Source organism: Lactuca saligna, chromosome 6, assembly GCF_052625555.1.
Source record: "Lactuca saligna cultivar CGN05327 chromosome 6, ASM5262555v1, whole genome shotgun sequence".
Classification (NCBI taxonomy): domain Eukaryota; kingdom Viridiplantae; phylum Streptophyta; class Magnoliopsida; order Asterales; family Asteraceae; genus Lactuca; species Lactuca saligna.
This window is the reverse complement of record NC_136422.1, coordinates 54,463,543-54,490,374: the sequence shown is the minus strand read 5'-3', so window position 1 is coordinate 54,490,374 and position 26,832 is coordinate 54,463,543. Positions and strand designations below refer to the sequence as shown.

At 33.6% G+C, this 26,832-nt stretch overlaps 2 protein-coding genes across 3 annotated transcripts; one reads left to right on the top strand and one right to left on the bottom strand.

The window, feature by feature from the left end:
- The first annotated feature begins 9,281 nt into the window (after positions 1-9,281).
- On the top strand, positions 9,282-11,942 carry LOC144999971 (E3 ubiquitin-protein ligase BIG BROTHER-like). 2 transcript variants are annotated; one of them, XM_078959114.1, is made up of 7 exons: positions 9,282-9,576; positions 10,010-10,259; positions 10,344-10,575; positions 10,659-10,720; positions 10,815-10,987; positions 11,546-11,654; positions 11,753-11,942. In XM_078959114.1, exons 2-7 carry the CDS (start codon positions 10,134-10,136, stop codon positions 11,819-11,821), a joined length of 771 nt encoding a protein of 256 aa, XP_078815240.1. In that variant the 5' UTR covers positions 9,282-9,576; positions 10,010-10,133; the 3' UTR covers positions 11,822-11,942. The 2 variants fall into 2 exon arrangements, with proteins under 2 accessions (XP_078815240.1, XP_078815241.1); XM_078959115.1 differs by having other exon boundaries at positions 9,282-9,580.
- A 535-nt stretch (positions 11,943-12,477) lies between these two features.
- LOC145000760 (aldehyde dehydrogenase family 3 member F1-like) lies at positions 12,478-22,580 on the bottom strand. The gene is made up of 10 exons (XM_078960032.1): positions 22,254-22,580; positions 21,771-21,839; positions 20,334-20,430; positions 19,840-20,046; positions 19,640-19,764; positions 15,308-15,412; positions 15,038-15,210; positions 14,758-14,848; positions 13,022-13,171; positions 12,478-12,940 (listed from the first exon to the last, which is right to left on the bottom strand). The coding sequence occupies exons 1-10, from the start codon at positions 22,443-22,445 to the stop codon at positions 12,698-12,700; spliced, it is 1,452 nt and encodes a 483-aa protein (XP_078816158.1). The 5' UTR covers positions 22,446-22,580; the 3' UTR covers positions 12,478-12,697.
- Positions 22,581-26,832: the final 4,252 nt, after the last annotated feature.

The following is a 26,832-nucleotide window of genomic DNA, read 5'->3' as shown; positions in this document are numbered from 1 at the left end:
CCCATCTCTTAGATCTCTTAGGTAATTAGGGCAACTTTGTCTCCAATGCCCCTTCTCTTGGCAATAAAAGCAAATTGACTCTTTTGGAACAACACATGGAACTACTTCAGACATCGCCTTTCTCTTATGATCAAACTTTTTGATCATTGCATGTCTTTCATTGCCATTGTCTATATCCATAGAGGTCTTGAAGGCAGATTCACCAATCAACTTTGCTTTTCTATTGCGCCAAACCATTGCTGATTCAGCAGCAATAAGCATGTAGGTGAGATCTATAAGTGTCACGTCGTGGTTCATCATATAGTAATCTCTTACGAACTAACTATACGAGTTGGGAAGTGACTGAAGATCCCAATCAACAGCCATCACTTCACTAACAATGGATCCCATCATTCTTAGTCTATCAATGTGCGACTTCATCCCTAGGACGTGTGCACACACCGACTTTCCTTCTTTATGTTTACTTGCCAAAAGGGCTTGAGTGATATTGAACCTTTCAATTTTACAATTTTGTGGGTTAGGGAGAATAATTGGAGGAGGAGGAGGAAGTGAAGCATGATTTCTTGTTCCTCGATCGAATCGTGGAATATCATCTTCATGTGGAATACTTGTTCCACGGGATTCGGGAAGACCATAGTTGTCGAACTTTGACATCTACAAAACGCGAGAAAAAGGAATTCAAGTTAGTTGATTGATTGAGTCCTTGGTAAATCACCTAAATGAAATTCCAAGGCTAGGACCCAACACAATATGCTACAACCTAGAAAAGGGATGTCGTAATCTAGTTGCAGAATATTTGAAGGTAAGTGAATGACGATTCACTAATTTCCACCATGAAAAACGAAAAATAAATTTAAGTTTTAAATCTATGAAAACTCCTAGATCCTTTGAGATTCATTGAACATTTCAATGGCATGTTTAAATCTCGATATGCCCCTCTAGTTTGTGACTGGGATGCCGAGGATCACAAAGCGGGTGTGAATAACCATGCAAACTACATGGTGCCCTCACATGTTACAGTCACCTATTCGATGTGCCGGTAAACCACACACGCTCCACCGAACTATGACAAACATTGAGTCACCCTTTGCTACCTTTGCTTAGAACCATTTAGTGTGTCGGTAAACCACACACGCTCCACTAACGTCTTCGCAAGGGCACAAAGTGTAATTTCATGGAATTGCATCAATTCACTTTTGCCTAAGTAACTAAGATTGGGAATTTGAAAAACATTTAGTTACTTTTGTACATCATTATACTTATAATAGAAGGTTTCGTCTTATCCTACCCGTTCGGCTAACGACCCTCCACTAGTCAAGAGTGCGGTGGGTAAGAGTGGATACCCATTCAATCGCCACTTTATAGGTAATTTCCTTAAACACCCCTTATAGACCAGCTTCGTGAATGAGGCTTACTAACGGTAAGACTGACTTTTAGTTATACATATATATATATAATGTTAGACTTTTAATGTTATACATAGTATAAGGGTGTATTTTATGCTTTTAAAATACTAGGTGGTTTAATTTTACAAATTACACTTTTAATTTAATTAAATGTAAACCATAACATTATGGATTTATTAACTCTCTCTTAATTATACATTTAATCAATTTTAATAAAACCATAAGGGTGAAATTTGAACTTTTCAAAACTAGGGTTTTAGAATTTAACATTTTAAAATTAATCTTTTAATCTAAATTTAAATTCCAAAACTTGAGGGCAAGTTTTTGAAACTTTTCAAAATAATTAGGTTTCATTCTCAGTTTAAAATTTTCGAAATTTAATACCATTTAAATTAAAATTTCAAATATTAAAACTCTTGATTTAATAATTATCTTAAACTATTAATTTAAATTATTAAATCATAAGGGATTATCTAAATCATAAAGGATAATTATCAGTTAAACAATTAAGATATCCTAATCCCTTAAATATCTGTATAGATTTCGAAAATCATGGGATAGGATAATTCATAATCTTTGATTACCATATATCACCATTAAAGGATAATTACAAGATATCGGATAATCCAAATCCCTAAAAATTAGGATCTTATCTTGGGGAGGAGGCTAATCTCGAAAATCAAGGGTTGGATAAACCTAGAATTCGAAAAATTTGGTGGCTAAGGAAAGGGTTTAGGAAACCCTAACCAATTTCGAAAATCAGGGTTCAAGAACCCTAATTTCGAAAATTCAAGCTTCCTAGGGTTTATTGGCCATAAACCCTAATTTTTCAAGTTCATACAATTGAAACCAAACCAATGCCTCTGATACCACTGATGGGTTTTGGTCATAAGACATCCTATGTGCTCATACAAACCCTAATGCTTGGATCTAGGTTTCTCTATTGTACATGCTTTAAATCCAAGACTATAAACCCTAATTCTAGCATATGGAAATCAATATTAACATATAATTAGGTTTAAGATATTACCTTGATTGTTATCTAGCAATGACAATCCTAATTCCTCCTTGAATTGACTTTGGAATGCTTAGAGTCACAAGTGTCACTCCTCTAATGGCTTACAAACACCAAGAGCAAATGGATAAGGTATAAAGAGAGAGGAGAGAGGTTAGAATTCGTCCTTAGGACTCCTTGGGAACAAGTACACGAATTCTAAGGCCTTAGGGTCTTTATATAGGTGTAGAGATAGGGTTTCAGTCATTATCCTTATCTAGTTGCTTATCCACAAAGCAACCATAAGATAAGCCTTGAAAACCCTAATCCTTTATCCTTTGGATGATTTCAAGGATCCTTATCTCCTTGAATTCGTTCAACCCATATTTAGGATAATCATTACCATATTTTGTAACTATCACATAATTACAATTCAGCCCCTCTAGTTTAATTAATTACACTTGATCACAAAATTAATTCCTAATTAATTATTGACCAATATTAATTAAGCAAATATGATTTCTCCTTTAATATATTATTCTTATAACATATTAATAAATCATAATAACCTCTATCTCTTTATTTATTTCTCCAATCAAGTTGTTTTGGTGAAGGCAACCCAAAATGACCATGCACCATCGGGTCAAGTACATACCAAAATAGTTATGGACTTAGACACTAATCCAACATAAATCTCATAAGCCAAATCATGCGTAGGGTAGTTCACTTCATGAGGCTTCATCTGCCTCGAATCATAAGCAATCACGTGACCCCTCTACATAATAACAACTCCCAAAACCGAAATAGAGGCATCACAGTAAACCACAAAATCACCCAAACCCTCAGGAAGCATGAGAATCAGGTCCTCACATAATCTCTGCCTCAGAGTCTCAAAAGCCAATTGATGATTAGGCCCCCACTAAAAAGTCACATTCTTCTTTGTTAAATGGGACAAAGCTACTGCAATCTTGGAGAAATCCTAGATAAATCTTAGATGTTACCTTGCGAGGCCTAAGAAAATTTGAATCTCAGATGCGGTCCTCGGAACTTCCCATCGCATCACGATCTCGATCTTGGCCAGGTCGACCACGATACCCTTCTGGCTGACGATGTGCCCAAGGAACTACACCTCGCGCAACCAGAACTCACATTTGGAGAATTTGGCATAAATCCTCTCCCTCCTCAAGTTCTCCAACACCACTCATTAATGTTCCTCATACTGCTCCTTGGTCTTAGAGTAGACCAGAATATCATTAATAAATACTATCACAGACCGATCCATCACCATCTTGGAAACTCGGTTCATGAGATCCATGAACGATGTTGGTGCATTGGTGAGCTCGAATGGCATCACCACGAACTCGTAATGGCCATAGCGAGTTTTGAAGGTTGTCTTCTATACATCATCATCCTTGGCCCTCATTTGCTGATACCTTGATTGCAAATCAATCTTGGAAAACCAACACACTCCCTGAAGCTGATCAAACAAATTGTCAATCCTGGAAGTGGGTAACGGTTCTTCACCATTAGCTTATTTAACGCCTGGTAATCAATGTATATTATGTGTAAATTGTCCTTCTTCTTCATAAACAGAAATACGACACCTTGGCTATCAGAGCCGCACCAAGAACCAAATCAATCTGAAACTCAACCTGCCTCTCGGGAGGCACTCCTAGTCAGTCCTCAGGAAACACATCGGGGAAATCCCGAATAGTGGTCACTCCACTCAACTCTGTCATACCCTTAACTCTAGTGTTTGCAACATAAGCTAGGGACCCATAACAACCCTGTTGTAGATATCTCCTGGCTCTCGCGGCTGAACAGAGAGCCGGTCCATGTGAAGTTCTCTTGCCAGGAATGACTAGTTCCCCCTTACTTGGGGTTTGAACTCTCACCAACTGTCACTCGCAATCAACCATGACCTTATTGGGGTCCAACTAATCCATCTCAATGATAACCTTCGATCCTCTCAAGGGAATCGACACCAAATCAATAGAGTATCTCTCACTAAACAAATTCAGGACACACCCATGATGAACCCTCGAAGCACTCACAATATGATCATCCGCAATCTCAACCTCTAGGGGGGAATCCAAAGTCTCAGGAGCATCGAAAAACTTCTTGCTAAGTGCAAAAGATACAAAGGATCGGGAAGCACCCGAGTCAAATAGAACATGAGCAGTCATACCATTGACCAAAAAGGTCCCTATACAAGATCAAAATAATCATAAGCATAAATAAGGAAAGCAATAAAATTTAGAGATAAAACACATACTAGTAACCACATTCGGAGTTGCACGGGCCTCATCGATGGTCAGCTGAAATGCTCTGCTCTTCATCACAGGAGCCTCCGCCTTGCCCTGGTGACCATCAATAATCGTCACTGTGGAAAGTGCAGGCGCCGCCACAGCTCCCCCAGATAATCTCGAACAATTGGACTTTTTATGGCCGGTCTGATTGCAACGAAAGCAAATCAAAGCATTCTTGGGGCAGTCCCTACTCATGTGGCCCGACTGGCCACAGCCAAAACGTGTTGAACCCGATACTTGACATGCCCCACCATGCGGCTTGTCACACAGCGGGTACGGCCCTACGGGCCTCTGACATGTGAATCAGAAATCTTGGGCCTCTTAGTCTGGCCCACCACTTTCTGTACCTGCTCCGACTTCTGCTTCGACCGAAGCTCCAACACAGTCTCCCGCTCAAGGCCTTCTCGATCATATCATTTAGGGCCTTGCACCCCGAGAATCTCACAAACTCCCTAATTCCTTTCTCAACATGTCATGTTATCTTGTCTTCCTTATCTCCTCATCTGCAACATATTGCGGGACCATCAAAGCCATCTCCATGAATTTGGTGGTGATCTATGTTATAGTCTCTGTAGTCTGGCGAAGGTCCTGGAACTCTCTCGCTAGCTTATGCACCTCAATCGATGATGCAAACTCCCTCTAGAAACTATGAATAAAATCCTCCTAGGTCATGACTACCACTACTGCTGATCCTACTGCCTGACTAAACTCCTCCCATGAATCCCGTGCTCGGTCCCTCAGCAGGCAGGATGCAAATCCCACCTTTTCCCCCTCAGGGCAAAAACTCATCCGCTGAGCATTCTCCATGTTAACGATCCAGGGTCGGATAACAATAGGGTCCTTAGCCCCAAAGAGCTCAAGAGCTCTACATGCCTTGAAATCCTGGAATAAGGGAACTCGAGCTCCTATCTCACCTACAACAATCTCAACTTGAAAGGTCCTGAGCCTCTCATCCATCAGCTCTAAAATCCCCTCCTTGATAGTATCGAACATCACAGGAGTAGCATCCAAGATACCACGAGTAACCTCAGCTGAAATGAACTCATGCAGATGCTTATCAATCGGTTCTATGCCGGAGCTAGAGCCAGAACCTCCTCGAGTAATCATCACCATCCTCCACACTGAAATACAACATATATTCAATCAACATAGGACTCGAGGGGATCCCTCTACATAGGCCTCTTTAGAGTTTCCAAGTATGCTTTTGTCTCAGGTACATATCATGTGCTTCTAGTAGTAGTACATACCAAATACTACCTATACCTTCCTCAAGGCCAGTCCTGATTTCTCTAAGTCGTCGCACTAAAACCATGTACTAATTATATGTTATACAACATACATGTCTTACGATCTCCTAAGAAGTCCCAACTCCCACCAGTCTTGATACTGAGAACCTCAATCAACATCGTTGGTTTCCTTATTCATGCAAGTGATAGACAAAATAGGACCAAATAGAGTGTCAAGTGATGATTCAACCATAAGTCCACAACCAAACAAGGAATAGGAAATGACCATTCTAGGGCTATACAATCCTCATCGTATACAACTTTGAAAGCATACACTTAGCAATTAACTGAGTCGATATCAATTCCGAGTAATACATAGCATCAAGTTCCACTAGGCTATAAGGCATCATTCAAATCAGGTAATTCTATCATAAGATTCCTTAAGGTATCCCTATCCCTAATCTAGCATGCAGTTCTCATATCAAGCATATTACTCATAATATATAGGTATGGGTAATTTGGGAACCACTTACTTGAGCTCAGCTGATTGCACGTATCACGCCCCTTCTTCTTAATAAAAATCATTTTAGAAGTTTACTTCATTTTTCTTGAGAAAATTGTCATTTACTCAGTTTGAGTTCTGACACACCCAAAAGTGTGCCTGAATCCCTCCAACCAAGGCTTTGATACCAACTTGATGGTAATAAAAAATTTTCATTTAAAAGTCTACCAAATCATTTATTAATTGCTAAAATCAACATCAAATCATAATATTCAGAACATCATAGTAAAATTATTTCAAATGCGGAAATCATGAGGGGAGGATGTTGTGCCATCATGTCGGGCCCTTCCCTTTTGAACCAGAAGTACCTGAAACCGTAAACATAAACTATAAGCACAAAGTTTAGTGATTTTACCCAAAGTACCACATACCAATCATATAACCAGGTTAACCTTGGGATATAATGCAACCCAATATACACATATGGGCCCCGCCTCGGTCCTCGCCCTGGGGTGTATTTCAACCCGAATATACTGTAGTGGGCCCTGCCCTGGAGTATATTTCAACCCAGACATACTATAGTGGGCCCCACCCTGGGTGTATTTCGGCCCATCATACAATCACATATACATCACATAATGGCTTTCATTCTAAGTAATATAATAATAGGTCTACATTGGTGCCTTTGACCCATGGATATAGTGAGAAAACTCACCTCCAAAGAAGATGACCGTGCCATAAACTCGAGATGTTATTAATATGGCTGCTCACACTAAAGATATCCCAAAGAAAATAGACCTAATTAATAATCGAGCTTTTATTCCATATTAGATAGTCCAACCAATCCCATATCCTAAATAGGGAAAAAAGGTCATTTGCCCTTCCCATTCGGCCTAAATTTTGAAATGCTGAACACTAATGATTCAAGGCCCAAAAGGATGGCCTAATTGTTGGAACTGGGTCGTACACCCCACGTACCAGATTGTACGCCCCGCGTACGCGATCGATGCGAAGGGAATCAGGGTCAGGGTGCACTACGCGCAACGTACTGGGATTTACGCCCGACGTACGCCCGCTAAAGCCAAACTCCCATTAAAGTCTCAATGCTTTAAGACCTTACATCCAAACTTCATATCTGAGCTTATTAAGACCTCTAAGGCTATAAAGTTGCAAACATTATGCCTTTGAATGGCTACAAGGAGCCCAACACTAAGAACCTAACTTGCTCCATCCTTTTCTACATCATAACTTGCTCCATCCTCTAAACATTTGGTTTATATCTTGGCTACATATGTTTTGAGGTTATGTTATTAGGAAAATAGTTTTTTTTTTTTCTTTTTGACAAAATATGTTTATATTATTTTTTTTCCTTATACTGCAGCGACACGATGAGAGTCTAATCATCATAAGCTCGAAGGACAATGAAGACGTTCTTATTGATGCAAAAAATGCTCCTCACAAAATTAGCAATTTAGTTCTCATGGTAATGAGATATTTAATGTTGAGTTTTTAAAGCTTTATTTTACTTTTATTTTGGAAAAACTATAAGTTCACTTAAAATGCATAGTATTAAATCTGTTTGCTAGTACCCAAAACCTAACATTTGTCATCTACTAAACAATTAGTTAATTTCTGGTGAGACTTTAATGCTTTTATCATTTTAATTTTAAGCTCCATTTATGTGCCAATATTTGTGGATCAATATGTTATTAGTAAAGGGAAATGCATATATATATATATATATATATATATATATATATATATATATATATATATATATATATATATATATATATATATATATATATTACCATCCAATAAATACTTTTTAAATATTGGCACTTTTTGATAGAACAACCGTAGAAAACAATGTTTTCTCATTTGGGAAGCGGTGTTTTTAAGCAATTACATTCGATGAGATTTTTTTAGGGTCAACCCAGGCGGCTATTGGTGGTGGAGGGAAGCATGTTTTTGATTATATAGATGTCAAAAATGATACATGAATCATTGATGGAGCTGAATTAGTTAATGACAGATAATTAAAATGTTCATGGACAATTTCACTTGCATAATGTGTCACATCTTCAACCACTCTATAATATAAACCAAAGATTCAGTAACAATATTAGAACTTTACCAAAAACCAGAATTGGTGTTTGAGTTGCTAAATAGTTGAAATGTAATGTTTTCTTACACCATAAGTGTTTAACGAAATAGCTACTTAAAAAAGTATAAATACAAAAAAAAACTATTGTACTTTAATTTCTATAGTTTGTACATGAGATTATAGAATGGAGCCCTTGGTTTGTTTTACATTTTTGGAGCCGTTTTTCAAAGTCACGCCATTAAATTTTCATAAAGACACCTTCCACCCCATGCAAATCCTTCTAGTTATCAATAAAAGTATATTTGTTTGTTTGTTTTTTTTTTTTTCCTAAAATATATATGTAAAGCATTTTCTCTAAGGTATTAAAATCAAATTTCTTTTAGTCACTAATCTAAGTGATTACGATTGGGTGGGAAGTAGTTAAGCATTTGGTGAACCCCATCATCAACTATGATAAGGACTCAAGTGTAATCCCATGTGGTCCATCGTATCGTACACCTAATCCTAGGACTGTCTGGAAATTGGTGGGCGGTTTATTGTTCATTGTAAACGATATCTAAAATTAAATATATATGACAGTTCATTTTATATATTTTTTAAAGCCTTAAAACTATTTGATTCGTTGATTTGTAAATAAAAAACGACATTTCAGAAATTTATTTGTTAAATTAATATATCAAATTTACTTGCTTTAGATAGATATTATATGTTCTTAGTTAGAAGCAAAAGTTAATACTATTTTAGTTTTAAAACGGAGATCGCGTGTCTCATTTTACTGTTAACAACTCCCTGCAAAAAGGCGCCACCCCACAACAGAGACTGTGTGATTACAGAGGAAGGAGAGAATACAGATTAGAGAAAAGAGATCAAAAGTGTTTTAGTGAGAGAAAGCTTCATTCTCTCTCTCTTTATATATACATATACATACACCATATGTTTGTATATATGTAGTTAGATTCGTAGATAGATAGAAAGCCAGGTTGACGAATTCATCATCACGGCGGCCGGAAAAGAAGCGATCATTCGATCAATGTAGGTAACATAATCGCCATGATAGAATAATTTTGTTTGCTAGTACTGCGATCGGTAAATTGTCTTAATTTTGCACAGGGATCGAATGATTAACTGATTATGTGAATTGTGATCTAAGTTTTTGATCGGAAATGAAATAAAATTAAAGTAAAAAGGAAAGCGTTGATTAGTTCTACGTTTCTGTTTCTGATTGTGTCAAGCAATTGAATTTCGTGGAGTTTCTGCAACAAACAATTTTGGAAAGAAGTAGCGGAAATTAGGAATTAGTTATTGCGTTTGGTTTTATTCATATGTTATTTATGTTATTACAATAGCGAATTAGAGGAGCTTTTTTGTATATTTGTGCTTGATGATGTTGATTAAATCAGAGTATTGATGACTTGAACAGATTAAAGTAGCTTGATTTAATTCAGGTATAATGTTTCTTTTGTAGGATTTGCATTTACTCCTGTTGATCTGCTAGTATACTGTATACCCATCGAAGAATGCTTGAAAAATCGATGTCAATTTGTTTAAGAAACACTCTTGTTAAATAAAGGGGAATTCATCATTCATGAATGAACTGTCATCTACAAACTGAATTCAACATCCTCCATAGTTTGAGTGGAAGCTTAATGGATTTCTTTGAAGGACTTACATATGAGCATGTCAATTTCATTTTTTCTGATGTTACATATCCTCAGGTAATCATCTAGACATAACCTTTACCTTCTTTATTATGTGTATTATGGTTCCTGTGAAAATTTGAGGAATCATATAACTTACAGGATAGCACAAACTACACAATGAATACCAGTTCATACAAGTTTGCATATTCAGAACCTGAGAATTTCTCATACTATGATTATTTTAATGCTTATGCAATCAATGATCCACTATATGGGAACAATGGATTCACTAGACAACTAGAAAATACCTCCACCATGAATAATGAAAGAAGTACACCTGTACATATGCAACAAAATGGACATTCAATTTCAACCTCCAATCCTTCAGATAGTAAGCATTGAATTCTTTTTGCTATTTTCAAAATGTTTTCACACTCAACCCCAAAACTAACTTTTTCATATTCAAATTTTCAGATCCACAGAGTAATCATAATCATAATCATAATCCTAATCACAATCATGGTGATCAACATCAGGTCTAATTTCTGAAGCTTTCTCACTATAAAGTCTTTTCTTTTTAAGATTATGTGTTATAAGTTATAACAATGTTACATTTATAAAATCTTATAGGTTGTGTGGGAAGATAATGTTGATCTTGACAATATGACTTATGAGGAATTGCTAGAGTTAGGTGAGGTTGTTGGAAGTCAAAGTCGTGGTCTATCTCAAGAAGCTATTTCTCTTCTCCATGTTTCAAAGTTCAAGTGTGGCTTCTTCTGGAGAAAAAAATCAAAAAGCGAAAGGTAACAAATACTTCACTTTATAGACTATATATATATATATATATATATATATATATATATATATATATATATATATATATATATATATATATATATATATATATATATATATCCATGGAAATATAACAAGGAATAAGGGTTAAAGTAAAAAAAAGGTAGATATTGTATGAAATGCACAAATAGATAAAAAGACAATAAAACTAGTTTTGACATAAAAAAGTAAAAAAAAGGACAAAAGTAATAGCATCTTCAATGGGAGGAAACATTTGGATTTTAGAATCTACCTCAAAACTAGTTTTTACCATTAGAGACAATGCATAAATAATTCAACCATTTGATATGAAGTAAATGTTTTTTGTGGTGTAATATTTCATTTTAAAAAAGTAATGTTTGAGTAAAAAATGACAAGGTTTTGTAATACATTTATTTATAGAAAAAAAAAAGTTTTACAATTGGTCAATAATCGGATAAGGTTTAACTTACTAAACTTTCGTCTGATAAAGTTAGTGGAAAGCTGATGTGACAAAACATAAAATGTCTGCATGGCAATTCTTTCAGGTGTGTGATTTGTCAGATGGAATATAAACGAGGTGAACGCCAGATCACTCTTCCTTGCAAACATATCTATCACTCGGGATGTGGAACTCAATGGCTTAGCATCAACAAGGTAAAATCGTTTTTTTTTTGGTTTATTTACATTATTGCCATTCTTGTTTTTTTTTTTTTTTTTACTTTGACTAATATTTAAACTCGTATTATTAATAGGCTTGCCCTATTTGTTACAAGGAGGTGGTGGTTCATATTCCAAAACATTCTGAAAAATTAAGTAAGTGAACATAGAAAAAGGAAAGTGGTTTCTTAATACCCCTAATTTTATTAGAGTAATATTTTTATTTTTCTAATTGGATGAATATCTTATGTGTTAAATAAGATTACAGAGTGATTAGAGTTTGAATTACCTTCCATTTACCATTTACTTTTTTTTTTTCTTTCTTTTTAATGTGTCTTCTTGTACTTTCATGAGTTTTTTTTTTTTTTTTTTTTTTTTTTTTTTTTTTTTTTTTTTTAAGATGACACTTTGTACTAAAAAATGTTAAATGCAAGAAATAGGAGCTTAAGTTGATTTTGATTACTATAACATTCTAGTTTCATCTTTTCCTATTACAACATTGTAGTTTAATATTCTACCCAATAAGAGTATCAACCGAATACAAAGCAATTTTCTTTATCATATATAATTGGGTAGATTTTTTCGAAGGCAAATTTACTAAACTAACCATAATTTGATGTAGACTTAAAGGATATTTTGAAAAGAATAAAATGCTATAACTATGTCGATTTTACAAAGTAAAATGTATTAGTAAAAAAAAAAAAAAATGAAATGAAACAATATGTTTCAAGTGAGTTGCTATTTTTTACATTTATTTGGGTGTTAGTAAAAAAAAAATCAGGGTTAATATGGTTCATGCCAAAAGGTCCAATGGACCATATTAAATAAATACACTTTTGGTATATTAAAAACAGCACCAACTCCACCACAAATTGAAAATGACCGATGAGATCATAACACCACATCAGAATTCACACATCATACTCAAAGTACTTGATTAGAAAAAGAGATCAAACCATCTTTTTCAACTCTTACATAATGCATATAAATAGCTCCATTTAAATTAAAAAGAAAAAAACAAAAGAACTAAAAGTAAATCCTCAAGCCTTCCTTTTCAAACCTAATACTATCAACACAATTGCAAGATAATCAAATCTTAATCCAGACTTAATCAATTGTAACTTTGCATCGTTCCATGGCGGATATCTGAACCATATATCTATAAAGAAGCTTCTTGTCAATACCACCTTCTCATGACTAAAATTATCAAACGAGTATTTTCCATGGTATCTTCCAAACCCACTCCCGCCTGTTCCACCAAACGGTAAAGTATCCACCACGTACTGCATTTATTTAAAATTTATACAAAAATTAGTTTCTAGTAAATAATAGAAAAGGAATGGTGTCACGAGGTTAAGAATTACGTGAAGGATGACATCATTGAACGTAAGGCTTCCGGATGATGTCTCAGAAACCAATCTCTTTTGGAGATTATTGTCTTTTGTAAAGGCATATAGAGCAAGCGGGCTCGGCCTTGATCTTATGAAGTCAATACTGTCTTCAATTTTCTCCAACTGCATCCAAAAAGTTGTACTTTTGGTGTTAACATAGGAAACAAATATCGTCTCGACAACTCAATAGAAAGACTTTTGAGAGGGTCATTCATATTGGAGTACTATGACTATGATAGGATACAATGCTCTCACAATTTAAAACACGATTTAAAAAGAGAGATATTCACATCCTTGTAAGGAATTCTTCATTTTCTCTCCATTTGAATTTAGGCCTGGTAATTGGGTTGGGTTCGTGTTAGCAGGTTGGTGGGTTAGAAAACATAAACTCAACCCAACCCGTATAATATATATGTTGATGGATTGGCTGATCACAGGTTGGTGGGTTGGAAACCTCAACCCAACCCAACCCATATAACCCGTTTAAGTATATGAGTTCGCGGGTTCACAAGTTAATGGGTCAAACCCAATCAATATAACTCGTTTAATAAATAAGCAATGAATTTTAAAAAATAAGGTTTTTTCAACATAAATTCATAAAATGATTAAAGTAATTAGCATAAAAAAAGGTTTTCAACATAAATTCATTAAGTCAATAACATCCAAATAAAAAAAATAAAAAATAAAAATAAAAAAAACACTTAGAGAAAGTGCATGTGTTCTTCGTTTGTGACTTATGAAAAGAACAATATGTATTTTTTTTCTTTTTTTGATTAATGAACCATAAACGCAGATTAGTCACATATGAATACGGAAGGAATACAATGATAAAAAATATTATGAATACGGATGGAAATCAAATTTCATTAATAATTAAATATATCATTTTTTTAGATGTAATATATATATATATATATATATATATATATATATACACACACACGGATTGGCGGGTTGATCCGCGAACTCAAACAGATAACCCAACCCAACTTATGAAATAAAAGGATTGGTGGTTGACGGGTCAAAAATCTCAACCCAAACCCGATTATTTTCGGGTTGGATTAGTATCGGGTTACAAGTTATGTCGAAAATTGCCACCCCTACATTTGATATAAGAGTGACTTCTAATAGGAGGGAATGAAAAATTACTTTTATCAAGATGTTGCCATTTTCCTTTCAATACATGATATTAAAGCCATGAGAACACCAAATCTCATCTATTATATATGGGTAAGCATGCATGGCCAAAACCAATACAATTAGTGATGACTTTTTTGGTTATTTTGTGAATAAGCAATTAAGCTCAAAAAAATGGTATATATTTACAAAATAACACTTGAGTTTTTTAATAAATAAATGAGTTTTTTTTTTCAAATTAATTTAGTATAAATAAAAAGGGATTTTTTTTTCAAAAAAATCCTTAAACTTTAACCTTATTAACGAAAAAATCACTTTTGGTTGTTTATTATAATTTCACCCTGAAAACCTATATTAACCAGCAACAATGATTATTTTAAAAGTGTTTACCGGATTTTTAGGCTTAATAAGAAAAGAAAAAAACAAACAAACAAACAAACTGACTCTTGCATTAATAAAACAAAATTTTAGGGACTTATCAAAAATGGAAAATATCTTGGTAGGTCTATGTAACGTGTTACACTTAAATGGTTAATTCACAACATTTAATGGATTGAAGAAATATTTCTTACTGTAATAATTGGAAGTAATGGACCAAAAATTTCTTCGGTCATAATTGCAGCATCAAGTGGGGGATCGACCAATATTGTCGGCTCAATGAACCTACATTTCCACGTAATTTAATTGAAAGAAATATAAAAACCCAAAGTTAGTATACATGTTTTGTATGATTAAAATAAATTATACTCGTAAGACATGTATTCTAAATGTTTTAAAACATTATACATATAAATATATAGCAAAACTAATATTTTTTACCCACCCTCAAAAAGATCAAAACAAAGGACTTACAAGTTCTCTTCATCAAACAAACCACCATAAACCACCGAAGATTTGACCATGTGTTCATCTAAGAGACTCTTCAATCTTGAAAAATGCTTCTTGTTAATTATCTTAGACATGCTATTAGATCCATTTGGATCATCTCCAAAACATTGCTTGATATATTTTTTCAATAATTCCACCTAAAATAATTAAGCCATTGCATAAATTTATGATAAAAATATTAGAAAAAAAAATGCAATTCGACATTAATATAGATATTTTTCTGTACGATTTTACCAAATTTGACAAATTCTTTTTCTCAACAAGGATATAATCAATGCCGATACAAGCTTGCCCGGCACTCGCTCCAAACTTCCCCCAAACGATTCTTTTTGTCGCCATCTAAAAGTGAAAATTAATAAAATTTATTGTTAAGTAGTACACATAATATTTAAATGTCATTGATTCATAAAAAATTGAAGTAAATTAAGAAAATGATTATGTGCTATAGTAAAAAGTAAAAACTACATGTTTAATCCAATTTCTGCTGTTTTTAGGGTATGTGCTATGGTTTAACCACACCTCTTGCTTTTTGTCCCTTTAATTTCATTTTTAATAAATACTTAAATTTTTTAAATTCTTTTTAAAATAATATAAAATAAATAGAAATAGATTATTTTCATACATGATCGGCGTTCTGCAACAACAATTTTATATCTTTGGCATGTTGCTTTCCTCCACATGTTTTTCCCTTACACATTTTTTCTTTCTTCAACTCCATATGTACGTTAAAATACGAATTATGACGTTGGAAAATCTTTATACGGTCTCTCCGTCGAGCCCTAATGTAGCGATTTGTTGGCCATGCTCTATGCCTCAATTTTTACCGCAAGACTAATTCACCCACTCATCTCTTTTGTGCTAGAGGAATTATGGTTTATGTTGGAGATCCGGTTACCCCTTGGATCGTGTGGGCATTTTCCGAATTGATATTTCTACATTATGTATGGTTGCAATAAATTGTATCTAGGATGATCCAAGATGACACTTACGAATCTAGGCACAGAAAACGTAAGTCAAATTGCTAGAAGGATTCTATGTTCGTCTGAAGAAAAGATAGCTAATATTTTTGTATCTCTTCTCAAAGAGAAGAGTCGTTTCTATAATAAACGAAATATAGGGTTTGCTTCTTAGGGTTGGCCGTCATGAATTATTTTCATCAGTTTTACCATAATCACCCTGAAGAATTTGATTTTCCCACCCAGTCAGGGGTTCTGCCCCTAGAACCCGCCAAAAGGGCGCTGCCCCCAGACCCCCAACTTGTCATCAAACCGGCTTCCAATTCGATTTTATACGTGCATACACCCCATACATACATGTACATATATTATAGTACAAATTATGAAGCCTCTTAGCTTACATGTTAATTCCAATTACATAAAGGGCATGTTTGGCAAAAATAACTGTTAGCTGGAAGCGGGTAGCGGGTAGCGTGTTGCGGTAAGCTATAACTTTTATTTGTTATATGAGTGTTTGGCAAAAGTAGCTGAAAGCTTTTGAAATATATAAAATTACATAAAAGGACAATTGACTAAAAATAAATAAATATATAAATATATTTTTAAGGGTAATTATGGAAACTGGTTTCAAAAGCTCAGTATCGTTTTGTTAAACGCTACATTAAGTAGCTTTTAACTTCGGAGCGTTTTGTTTAAACTAAAAGTTAAACGCTCGTACAACCAAACGAAACTTTTTGTTTAAGTTAGAATGTTTTGTCAAAAGTTAAAAGCTAGAAGCTCCTAAACGTTTCCAAAAACTTCGTGCTAAACACGTCCAAAATGACACGGTGATACTAAAATCATCAACATTTTGTATTGTATTTTTGTATTTACCCAAATGTCATTTGTATATCTTATACTATATTATAAAACATATTAGTCATATCTTGAATTTTTTAAAATAGAAGTTATAAAGATTTTTGTATAGATCAATTATACATAAATAAATCATTAATACTTGCAAAAAAATTTGAAGCATTGAATTAAGGAATGTTATTTAAAATTTTAATTCGGAGCAAAATGATAATTTTAAAATATTAAATTTATGTATATAAATTAATTTACATGTCTTAAATTGGAAACCGATCTTAATTTATTTAATATATAAACAGACGATATAAATATAAGATTTAAACATAAATATTTTATTTAAAAGTGGTAATTTTTTTATACATAATAACTAATAATACAATCTAATAATTATTTCTCCATAAGAAAATTATTCATCAATACAGTTATTTATCGTCGCCGATTTACGTGGGCACACACACACACACACACATATATATATATATATATATATATATATATATATATATATATATATATATATATATATATATATATATATATATATATATATATATATATATATATGAGATCAAATGAGAACTAAAAGACGCTAGAAACCCCAGTTAAATTGAGAAATTTTTTCAACACAACATTTAAAAAAAAAAAAACACATTTTTAGACTTCTATAGCAGCATCAATTAAGAGAAATGGGAAAAAATTAGCAAAAAGATCGTTTTTCCATATGCATATGAAGTATATGCATATGATGACGTCATATGCATATTTTGTTCTACACAACATTTTTCAAGAAAAAAACACATGATTAGGATTTTATACCGGTGATGAAGATATTTCTTAAAAAAAGTTATGAAAAACTATTTTTTGGGATATGTATATAAAGTATGTAGATACACATACATACATATGTATGCACACATATAGATCATACATACATAAAAAAAACATGCATATAAGTTGTGTCTAAGTCTGTTTTAAAAAAAATTTAAAAGGTTTTTTTTTCACATGCATTAAGTGTAAAACCCGTGTATTATACTGATTGATTAAAAAAAATATTAAAATGTAAATAATAAATATTTTTTAAAATAAAATTTTAAAATAAGAAATGAAAAAAATATTAATTGTAATTTATTATAATATTTATTATATTTGATACTTTACATTTATAAGTATAAAATTATATGGTTTTTTAATTTTATATTTTGAAAAAAAAACATAAATTAACATGTGGATATTATTTATTTCAAAAATATTATAAGTGTTAAAACTTATGGGAAATTGACATGTCTTCATTTATTAAGAAGGATTTGACGTTATTATATGCATAAACGTTATATGACCAAAAATGATTTTTTTTTTGCCTTAGTTTTTCCATCTCTTAATCATTGCTATAGGAATCTAAAAATATGTTTTTATTAAAAAAAATGTTGCGCAGAAAGAAAGTTTTCATATCTCTCTCTCTCTCTCTCTCTCTCTCTCTCTCTATATATATATATATATATATATATATATATATATATATATATATATATATATATGTTGCGTAAAAAGAAAGTTTTCATGATAATCCTTTCAAGAAAAATATTGAATCTATTAGCGAGTTGGATGGACCAAAAATGTAGAAGTGGTGGAGGAGGTCGAAATCAACATCTCTTTAGTTTTTCAAATACATGTTGGTTTCGGTAATACTGTTTTGTTTTGGTTAGACGATTGGACAAGTTGCGGTTCATTGACTACACGATTCCTAACTCTTTTTTGCCATTGATAAGAAAAAATCATGTTATATTGAGGAGAGAATCTTGAATAATAGATTTGTCGGGGCTTGGAAGAGAATTCCTAGTAGCTATATTGAAACCGAGGAATTTAGAGGTTTAAAGGGCTGCACAAAAGAGATGGTTTTGAGTAACGTGTTGAATATTTGGAAATCCAAGTTCTCTTCTAACGGGAACTTTTCCGTTCATGATTTGTGTGTCATAATCGATTCTAAGTTCACTTTCGTATGCCTAATCCGACTGTTTGGTTAAGCTTGGTCCTATTGAAAATTATTGTCTTTGTTTGGACAACTTGTATTGATAGGTTTCCTTCGGCTGTGGCTCTAGCCCGATGGGATATTTCTATCTCGAACATCTCATGTCATTTCTGCAATGGTGGAATCAACGGTTCCAATCATTTTTTCTTAAGTTGTCATGAGGTGGAAGTTTCCCTAAGGTGGATCTTCAATTGTTGTAGTATCTCGTGGCCGAATTTTAATTCAGTTGGGGGCTTGTGCAATTTGCTGCAACTTGGGAAAATTGTTCAAAAAATAGAAGATTTTGTTGGTTATCCTCTATGGTTTCTTATGGTGTATATGAAAAGCGAGAAACAACAATAATTTTAATAATCTGAGTGCTTCTCTTCTATGTTGGTGGATAGTGTGATCGCTATGGTGTTTGGTTGGATCAAACATAGGGGTAATTATGGGAATTGTAAATGGACGGTTTAGGTTTGCTCTCTCTTTGATATCTTGTAATCGTTTTTGTTTGTGATATGTTTTTTTTGTTTTTCTTTGCTCGACCTTGTTTCTTTATAGTTGTAGTTATTAATAAAATTTCTCCGTTTCAAAAAAAAAAAAAAAAAAAAAACCGTGACTATAAACCATGTACCAAAACTAAAATTTGACCGAACCTAAGTTTACTATGCCACATACACCATTTTTCTAACTTACCAAAAATTGACTAAATTTCATTTTTGTATTTGACTCTTTCTATAAAATAGAATTTACCTTTGTGTCCCGAGAACTGGAAAATGAATCAATCAAAGCAGGGCATTTTCCACCCAACTCTAAAGTCACAGGAGTTAAATGTTGTGCAGCGGCTAACATCACAAGCCTACCCACTCGTGTACTCCCTTTCAATATAGCATTAAAATTAAAATGATGTAAAATATCATTTTATAGTGTTCTAAAAGAAGTCGAATTCTAACCAGTGAAGAAAATCTTTGCAAATTTTTGTTGAAGGAGTTTTTCACCGATATCTGATCCACCTTCAATAACTTTAACCGCGGTAGAGTCAAGATAATCATGGATTGTTTTAGCAAGAATCGAAGAACACATAGGAGCTAATTCTGACGGCTTTAGAATTACTGTGTTCCCCGCAGCTAATGCCCCGATCATTGGTTCCAACGACAACCCTAAAATTTCAAAACATAAGAATTTGCATAGAAAATCATATTTATTATGTTACTAATGAAAATAAGTTTCATGGAAATAAATATTTTCTGAAATTTAATACAAACAAATGTAAAATTTTCAAAAGTTAACAATCATAGTCCCTAAATATCTTAGTTACAAAAAATATCCATATAATTGGTTGAAGAAAGAAATCTTTTTTCATACAAAATTATACTATTTTGTTGCAAGAAATGGTATAAAGGTTGTTTATGTAAAAATATTAAAAGTTGGAGGGGTAATTGAGTACCAATCGGGAAGTTCCAAGATGAGATAATGAGAACAACACCCAGAGGCTCCGGAACCAACTCCGCTTTGCTTGGGAATGCAGCCAGGGGCAATCTCGCCTGTTAACAATTTATTCACGAACGGAATTTACTATTTTACCCTTCAACAGATTCAATCATTGAGTTTTCTACTTTTAGGTGAATATAATGAACATTTATTACTGTAAATTAAAATAAATAAAAACATGTGGAGTCCATATTCATAACTAGTCATTGTGTTTGGTGTGCATGAAAAAGATCTTTCAGTAACAATTAATGTAATTGAAAAAGATGAAAAAAACTAACTTATTATCATTATTATGATAATAGATACAAAACAACTCTTACAAACCTACGATATAAAAGTCATTTACTCAAATTCATAAATGTTGTACTAGTCGGATGCTCTGCCACTCAACCTCTTATAAATAAAGAAATTAAATATTCTTTTACAATTTCTTTCTACTAACGTAAAATGGTAAAATGGTAACATGAGTTATATCTAATAAAATTAATAATATTTTAATATACTCATTTCATTTCAAATGGATAGAAAGATGTACAAAAATAAAAATAGAAGTATAATTAATTTTTCTAAATAAAATGAATCCATATGTAATTTTTAGCCTATATACTTAAAAGTAAAACAATTATTATATAGAAAATACTAAATAGAGCCCACGATTTGACTTAAAACACACCGCCTCCACCTTTATTCATTCTACTCTACCCCCTATTTTTTTTTAGTTTAATCAACTTAATACCATCGTTATATGTCGGTTTTTTTGGTATCGATTGATTATACCCCATTTATTCATAAATAACTTTTGTGATTTTGTTGGTATCAATTGATTATACCCCATTTGCTCATAAATAACTTTTATAGTTATTTTTATTCGTTTTGACGATCTTTATTTCCAATTCAAAATTTTGTTTCCGGCGACGTTGCTAATTTATGCGATTTCAATTCTTTAATCAATAAAAGGGAGGCTTATCGATAAATATTAGTCGATTCTTATAGTCATTTTAAAACTTTTTAAAATTGATATTAATGGATGAATATTAGTCCATGTTTATGGTATTTCGAGAACTTTTAATATTGATATTGATTTTTATAATGATTGATGTAACTTCTATTATATATTATTGACAAATTTTTCTTTCAATTTTTTTTTAAATTTTACACTCTACTTTATTTATGTATAATAGTATATTTTAATATGTTATATGATGTGAGGATATCCGTCTTTTTTATTTTTAAATTCCGACTCCATCTCTGTTCAAACTGTACATTTTAAGATAAAATATAAATCTTGCATTTTACCCTATGTTCTTTTTCATCATGTGCCTTAAAAAGCTAGATGGACAAATTTGAAACATATTACATAGTGACAAAATTGAAATTACATAGTGTAAGTTACCTTTTTGCCAGCCATCCATTGCTTCAAGTTTCCCAAAGCATAATTTATAGATTTCACCACTGTTCCAATCTGCAAAATTTTTGGATCATTTGGATCTTACGTTTCACAATAAAAACACACAGATTTACACACACTAAGTGGGTATTATTTTTGATAAAAAAAAATGATATAAGTTTTCTTCGATTCAAAATAATGGAAAAGACAAACAAGATAAGAAGTCGGGTGTAATAAAACAAAACTCAATGATCAACATAGATGCACAAATATAAAATTACTTTTATTTTTAATGATTTTCTGGACCACTTAACGGATAAGTATATAAATGAAAATTTTATCAAACTATTAAAGTCTAAAGTTTAAGTAACTGATTCTGATTTGAAATGATCTAAGAAACTCTAAATTCAGTCGAATCATTTTCCATGGGAAATCGAACTTGAAGTAATGTGTTATCATTTAAAAAAATCAAGGAGATGTGAAAAATACCTCATCTCTATACGCTTCGATATGATGCTTGCCTAGATCTTGTTTAAGAGCCATGAAAAAATCGTTTTCTCTATCTTCAAGGATATGGAGTAATCCTTGGAGTTGTGAAATCCTCCATGATGATTCCTTTGTTTTCCCGGAATGGAAAGTTTCCCTCAATTCCTTCAAATCTGATTCCAATTGACTTTGCATTTTGGATGATTTGTTTTAGTATAAGTTATCAAACTTGTTGGACCAAGGATCGAGGCTCATGTCATTGCAATTTATAGACAGAAGTTCGAATTAAATAGCTTGGAAAACAGCCTACTCAACCACCAAATTCAAGAGTTTTGGACCCCTTAAGTTTGGTGATGTAATGCTTGTTTATAATCACATGGGTGTTGAAGTGGGTTAATTCTAAAGGTAATTTTGGTTTTTGTAATTGGTACCATTGGGCTCGTTGTCCATTTAATATCTTGTAAGTTTTTTTGTTTGTTAGTGCTCGTTATTTATAAAATGGTTGTTTAAAAAGAAAAATAAAACTAAAAATTGTAAATGATAAAAAAGTGATTTTATATAAAATTTATATGATTATATAGTATATGATATATCTTTGAGGTGTCACAAACTGGATTTGTTATCCACTTTCAAGAGTGTTCTTGGTCACTGTTTAAAACCGGCATGATTTCATGGTGGAATATTTGAATCGGTATTTAACGGTTTATCACCGAACATAAGCCGAATATACAAAACGGATAATGTTGTTGTCTAGTTATCCGATTGTTTTCGTATTTTAATAATTGAGTCAGCAAAAAATTGTAGCGATTCTCTCTCTCTCTCTCTCTCTCTCTCTCTCTATATATATATATATATATATATATATATATATATATATATATATATATATATATATATATATATATTGGAGCAGCTTGGAGGTATAATCGTAGGTCTTGATATTCAACCTTAATTACATATTCCGTTACTTACCGCTCTACCGCTCCAACATACTGGAGCAGCATGGACGTATAATCATAGGTCTAATCATGAATAATTATATGGTAGAGAGGTATAATAATTTATATATATATATATATATATATATATATATATATATATATATATATATATATATATATATATATATCTGTTCAGAAACTATTTAATCATATATGATTATATTGGTTGGTGGCGGTGGCGGTAATGTTAGTAGTGGTCGGGAATGTGGCAGAGGAAAAAGGAACGAATGATGCTACAGTTAGGAAATTTATTTATATAACTCTCACTCGTCGTGCTAATACGATAGAGCGTTAGAGCAGCAGATAAGGTCATATCTAATTACTCTAACGTTACTAACGTATCATCAATACTTGTTCCCACCACAAGGGGTCTTCTCGCATAACATGATCAAAACATGATAAGGTCGTGACAAACACAATGTTGTCTAGTAATGCACTGGCGCATACATATAATTAAATGATATAAGTTGGTATTACTAACATTGTCAAACTACTAGCAACAATGACGGTTGTTGGATCCATTCCATTCTTCATACGTTAACAACTTGATCCTTCATCCTTGGTTTATGGTAGTTCGTCATACAACCACATCGCTACATGTAACAACTTTACTCATCGGTTGCTCAGCCCCACCAAGACTGCAATCCTTTTGTCGATTACTTTGGTCAATTACTTCTTAGATCTCACGACTAAATTCGGTGCTATATCTAACGAGGTTCTCCGAACCAACTCTCTTATGCAATTTTACTTTATTCGGCCCTGGTTGTTTATGGCCACTTAAGCCTGAACTTACAGCCACTCTCCTAGACTTCATCATACAACATGCAATAATAGAATTAACGCAAAATGAACTTATAGTGTTAGACATACTATCTACCCAATTACTGGTGCCTTAGCAACTTTGTGACTCCTCCTGATCCAAGTGTGAGTCATGTGCTTCAGGTAGTATATGCCTCTACTACCCTTTACACCTACTCATACTTATCCCAAGAACTACCTCACAGTTTCTAAGTCACCTCCGACACTACACACGACGACTTCTAAACATATATATGTATGTGTCCCAACAATCACACACAATAGGTCTTCCTAGACTCCATTAGGATGTTGCATTTCTATCGACACCCTACCTCATTAATAAATGCCCTATCAAGGATATACTATACTTCCTAGACTCTCCTTTGAGGATTCCCTCCACTTCATCCTGCTATTAGCCGAGAAAGAACTTCTACCAATATTAACTAATTAATGGATGAATATAATTACATGCGACTAAAATCACACAATCCGTCGTCGACTGAAACATCTGACACTATAACGGTTGGCCTCAGAGTGTAACAACCCAAAAAGTTTTCATTTTTAATTAACAAAATCGTTTCCGATAACCATAAAATACCAATCACAATTTTTTTCAAAATCCACAGTATCAAACATTTTATTCATGATATCAGAGTGTCCATAAATAAAATCGTCGGAGAGTGCATGCCACACCATCAAGCCGGTCCCTTGCCCTTAGAATCTGAAGTACCTGAAACAACCAACAAACTGTAAACTAATGTTTAGTTAGTTCCCCAGAGTATACCCCACATACAATCCACAAAATCACATAATCCATATTAGCTCTATAAGCTACACATACCACATAAGCCATGTATACAAACATATAGGATGCCATGGAAACCCTCCAAGGTCTTATATCGAGTGCCACTAGAACCCCCACGTGGTCTTAGTCTACTGCCATGGGAACCCCCACATGGTCTCGACTACCTGCCATGGGAACCCCCACATGGTCTTAGCTACCTGCCATAGGAACCCCCACATGGTCTTAGCTAACCAAGGAATATCATACAAGCTAATCATGCTAACATACTAGGATGCCATAGAAACCTTCCAAGGTCTTATACTAAATTCCATAGGAGCCCCCACATGGTCTCAATCTACTGCCACAGGACCCCCACCTCCCCCCGGGGTCTTCCATGCAATTTTTCATATCAACATAACACATAATCAACAAACAATACACATATCATATAATGGATCGGCCTTAGTGCCTTAGACCCATTGGTATAGTGAGGAGACTCACCTCTCAAGAATTCCTGAACCAATAAGATCAATCCCAATCCACAACTCCAACTCAACAGCCTACACCCGCTATGTGACTTATTTGTGAAAATCCCGAAATACCAAAATACCCTTAGAGTCAAACTTGGTCAACCATGGTCAAGGCCAATGTCAACAGTCCATGTTGACAACAAATTGTCTAGTACATCTAGCAACTCGTCGAGTTCCTTCAGTGTTCAAAAAACCGGTAAAAACCCTAGACAACACGCTGAGTTGTCTCATCAACTTGTCGAGTTCACTCGGTATTCATAAGGCAAGGAAACTCGATCTAACTTATTCAGTTGTCAAGGCAACTCGTCGAGTTTTCCCAGTCTTAACATATTCATCCCTTTTCAGTCGAATCTAAAGTCCCAATCTACAGATCCAATCCCCTAGGGTTAAGATACCACGTAAAGTTGCTAACTTTACATCCATGCAAGGAATCAAAGGGCTAAAAACACTGAAACAAGCTTATCAAGGTTCTTAGAGCATGAAGGAAGGCCAATACTTGATAAAGTTGGCAACTTTAAGTCCATAAAGGCCCTGAGATATCAAGATCTAAAGCCAAATCTTCATCTCATTCTCAAATCCAGGAATAGTCCCAAACTAGGCTAATAATGGCCATAAACTTTCATTAAAGAATATATAAGCAATAAAAGGCCAAGGTTTCGACTTTATACATCAATGTAGCTACAACACTGGAGGAAATATCGGATTTACTGTCTTCTACTCAATATAACCTCTTCAAGCTTCTCGTTCCTTTCTAAAGAGCACCAAAAGTCACTCTCCAAGCTCACCCCATACACAATGAGAGGAAATAGGTAAACTAGGGTTTCTCTGGACGATGGGGGAGATAAGGGAGGCTACTAATGAGGCTTAAGGCATTTAAATAGGATACAAGCCCTGAAAATTAGGGTTTTCCTTTCCAGTGTCTACTCATCGAGTTGGGGCCTTCCAACTCATCGCGTAGAGCCTTAATCTCGCGTCTAAAATGATCCTTACACAACGAGTTGGAGTTCCCCAACTCGTCGAGTTCCAGTATAAAACCTTAAAAATTGAGAAATAAATGATACGTGGAACAATCATTACAAATCTCCCCCACTTTAACTAGACTTCTTCCTCGAAGTCTGTGGACGTGAATAAATCCAGCTAATGCTCCTGCATCTCATCTTTTGGCTCCCATGTCTATTCTGAGCCCTTCCGGTGCTACCATTGCACCTTCACTAGCTTCACCTCTTTGTTACGAAGAACTTTGGTTTTCCTATCCAATACCGCAATGGGCCTCTCAATGTAGTTTAGGCTCTCATCCACCTGAATGTCATCCAAACAAATAATCATAGCCTCGTCAGTGACACGCTTCTGAAGCTAGGACACGTGGAAGGTGTTATGAATCTGGCAAAGTTCGATCGGTAGATCCAAATGGTAAGCCACTTTGCCCATCCGGGCAATAATCTTGAATGTTCCAATATATTGGGGCCCTA

What these genes read in the sequence shown, in the direction of transcription:
- LOC144999971 (XM_078959114.1), top strand. Translation starts at nt 10,134, where the DNA reads ATGAACTGTCATCTACAAACTGAATTCAACATCCTCCATAGTTTGAGT. An exon ending in CTGATGTTACATATCCTCAG is followed by an intron (nt 10,260 to 10,343) that starts GTAATCATCTAG and finishes TATAACTTACAG; the next exon opens with GATAGCACAAACTACACAAT. An exon ending in AATGGCTTAGCATCAACAAG is followed by an intron (nt 11,655 to 11,752) that starts GTAAAATCGTTT and finishes TATTATTAATAG; the next exon opens with GCTTGCCCTATTTGTTACAA.
- LOC145000760 (XM_078960032.1), bottom strand. Translation starts at nt 22,445, where the DNA reads ATGCAAAGTCAATTGGAATCAGATTTGAAGGAATTGAGGGAAACTTTC. An exon ending in AATGGATGGCTGGCAAAAAG is followed by an intron (nt 20,431 to 21,770) that starts GTAACTTACACT and finishes AATTGTTAACAG; the next exon opens with GCGAGATTGCCCCTGGCTGC. An exon ending in CCAGTTCTCGGGACACAAAG is followed by an intron (nt 15,413 to 19,639) that starts GTAAATTCTATT and finishes TTTCACTTTTAG; the next exon opens with ATGGCGACAAAAAGAATCGT.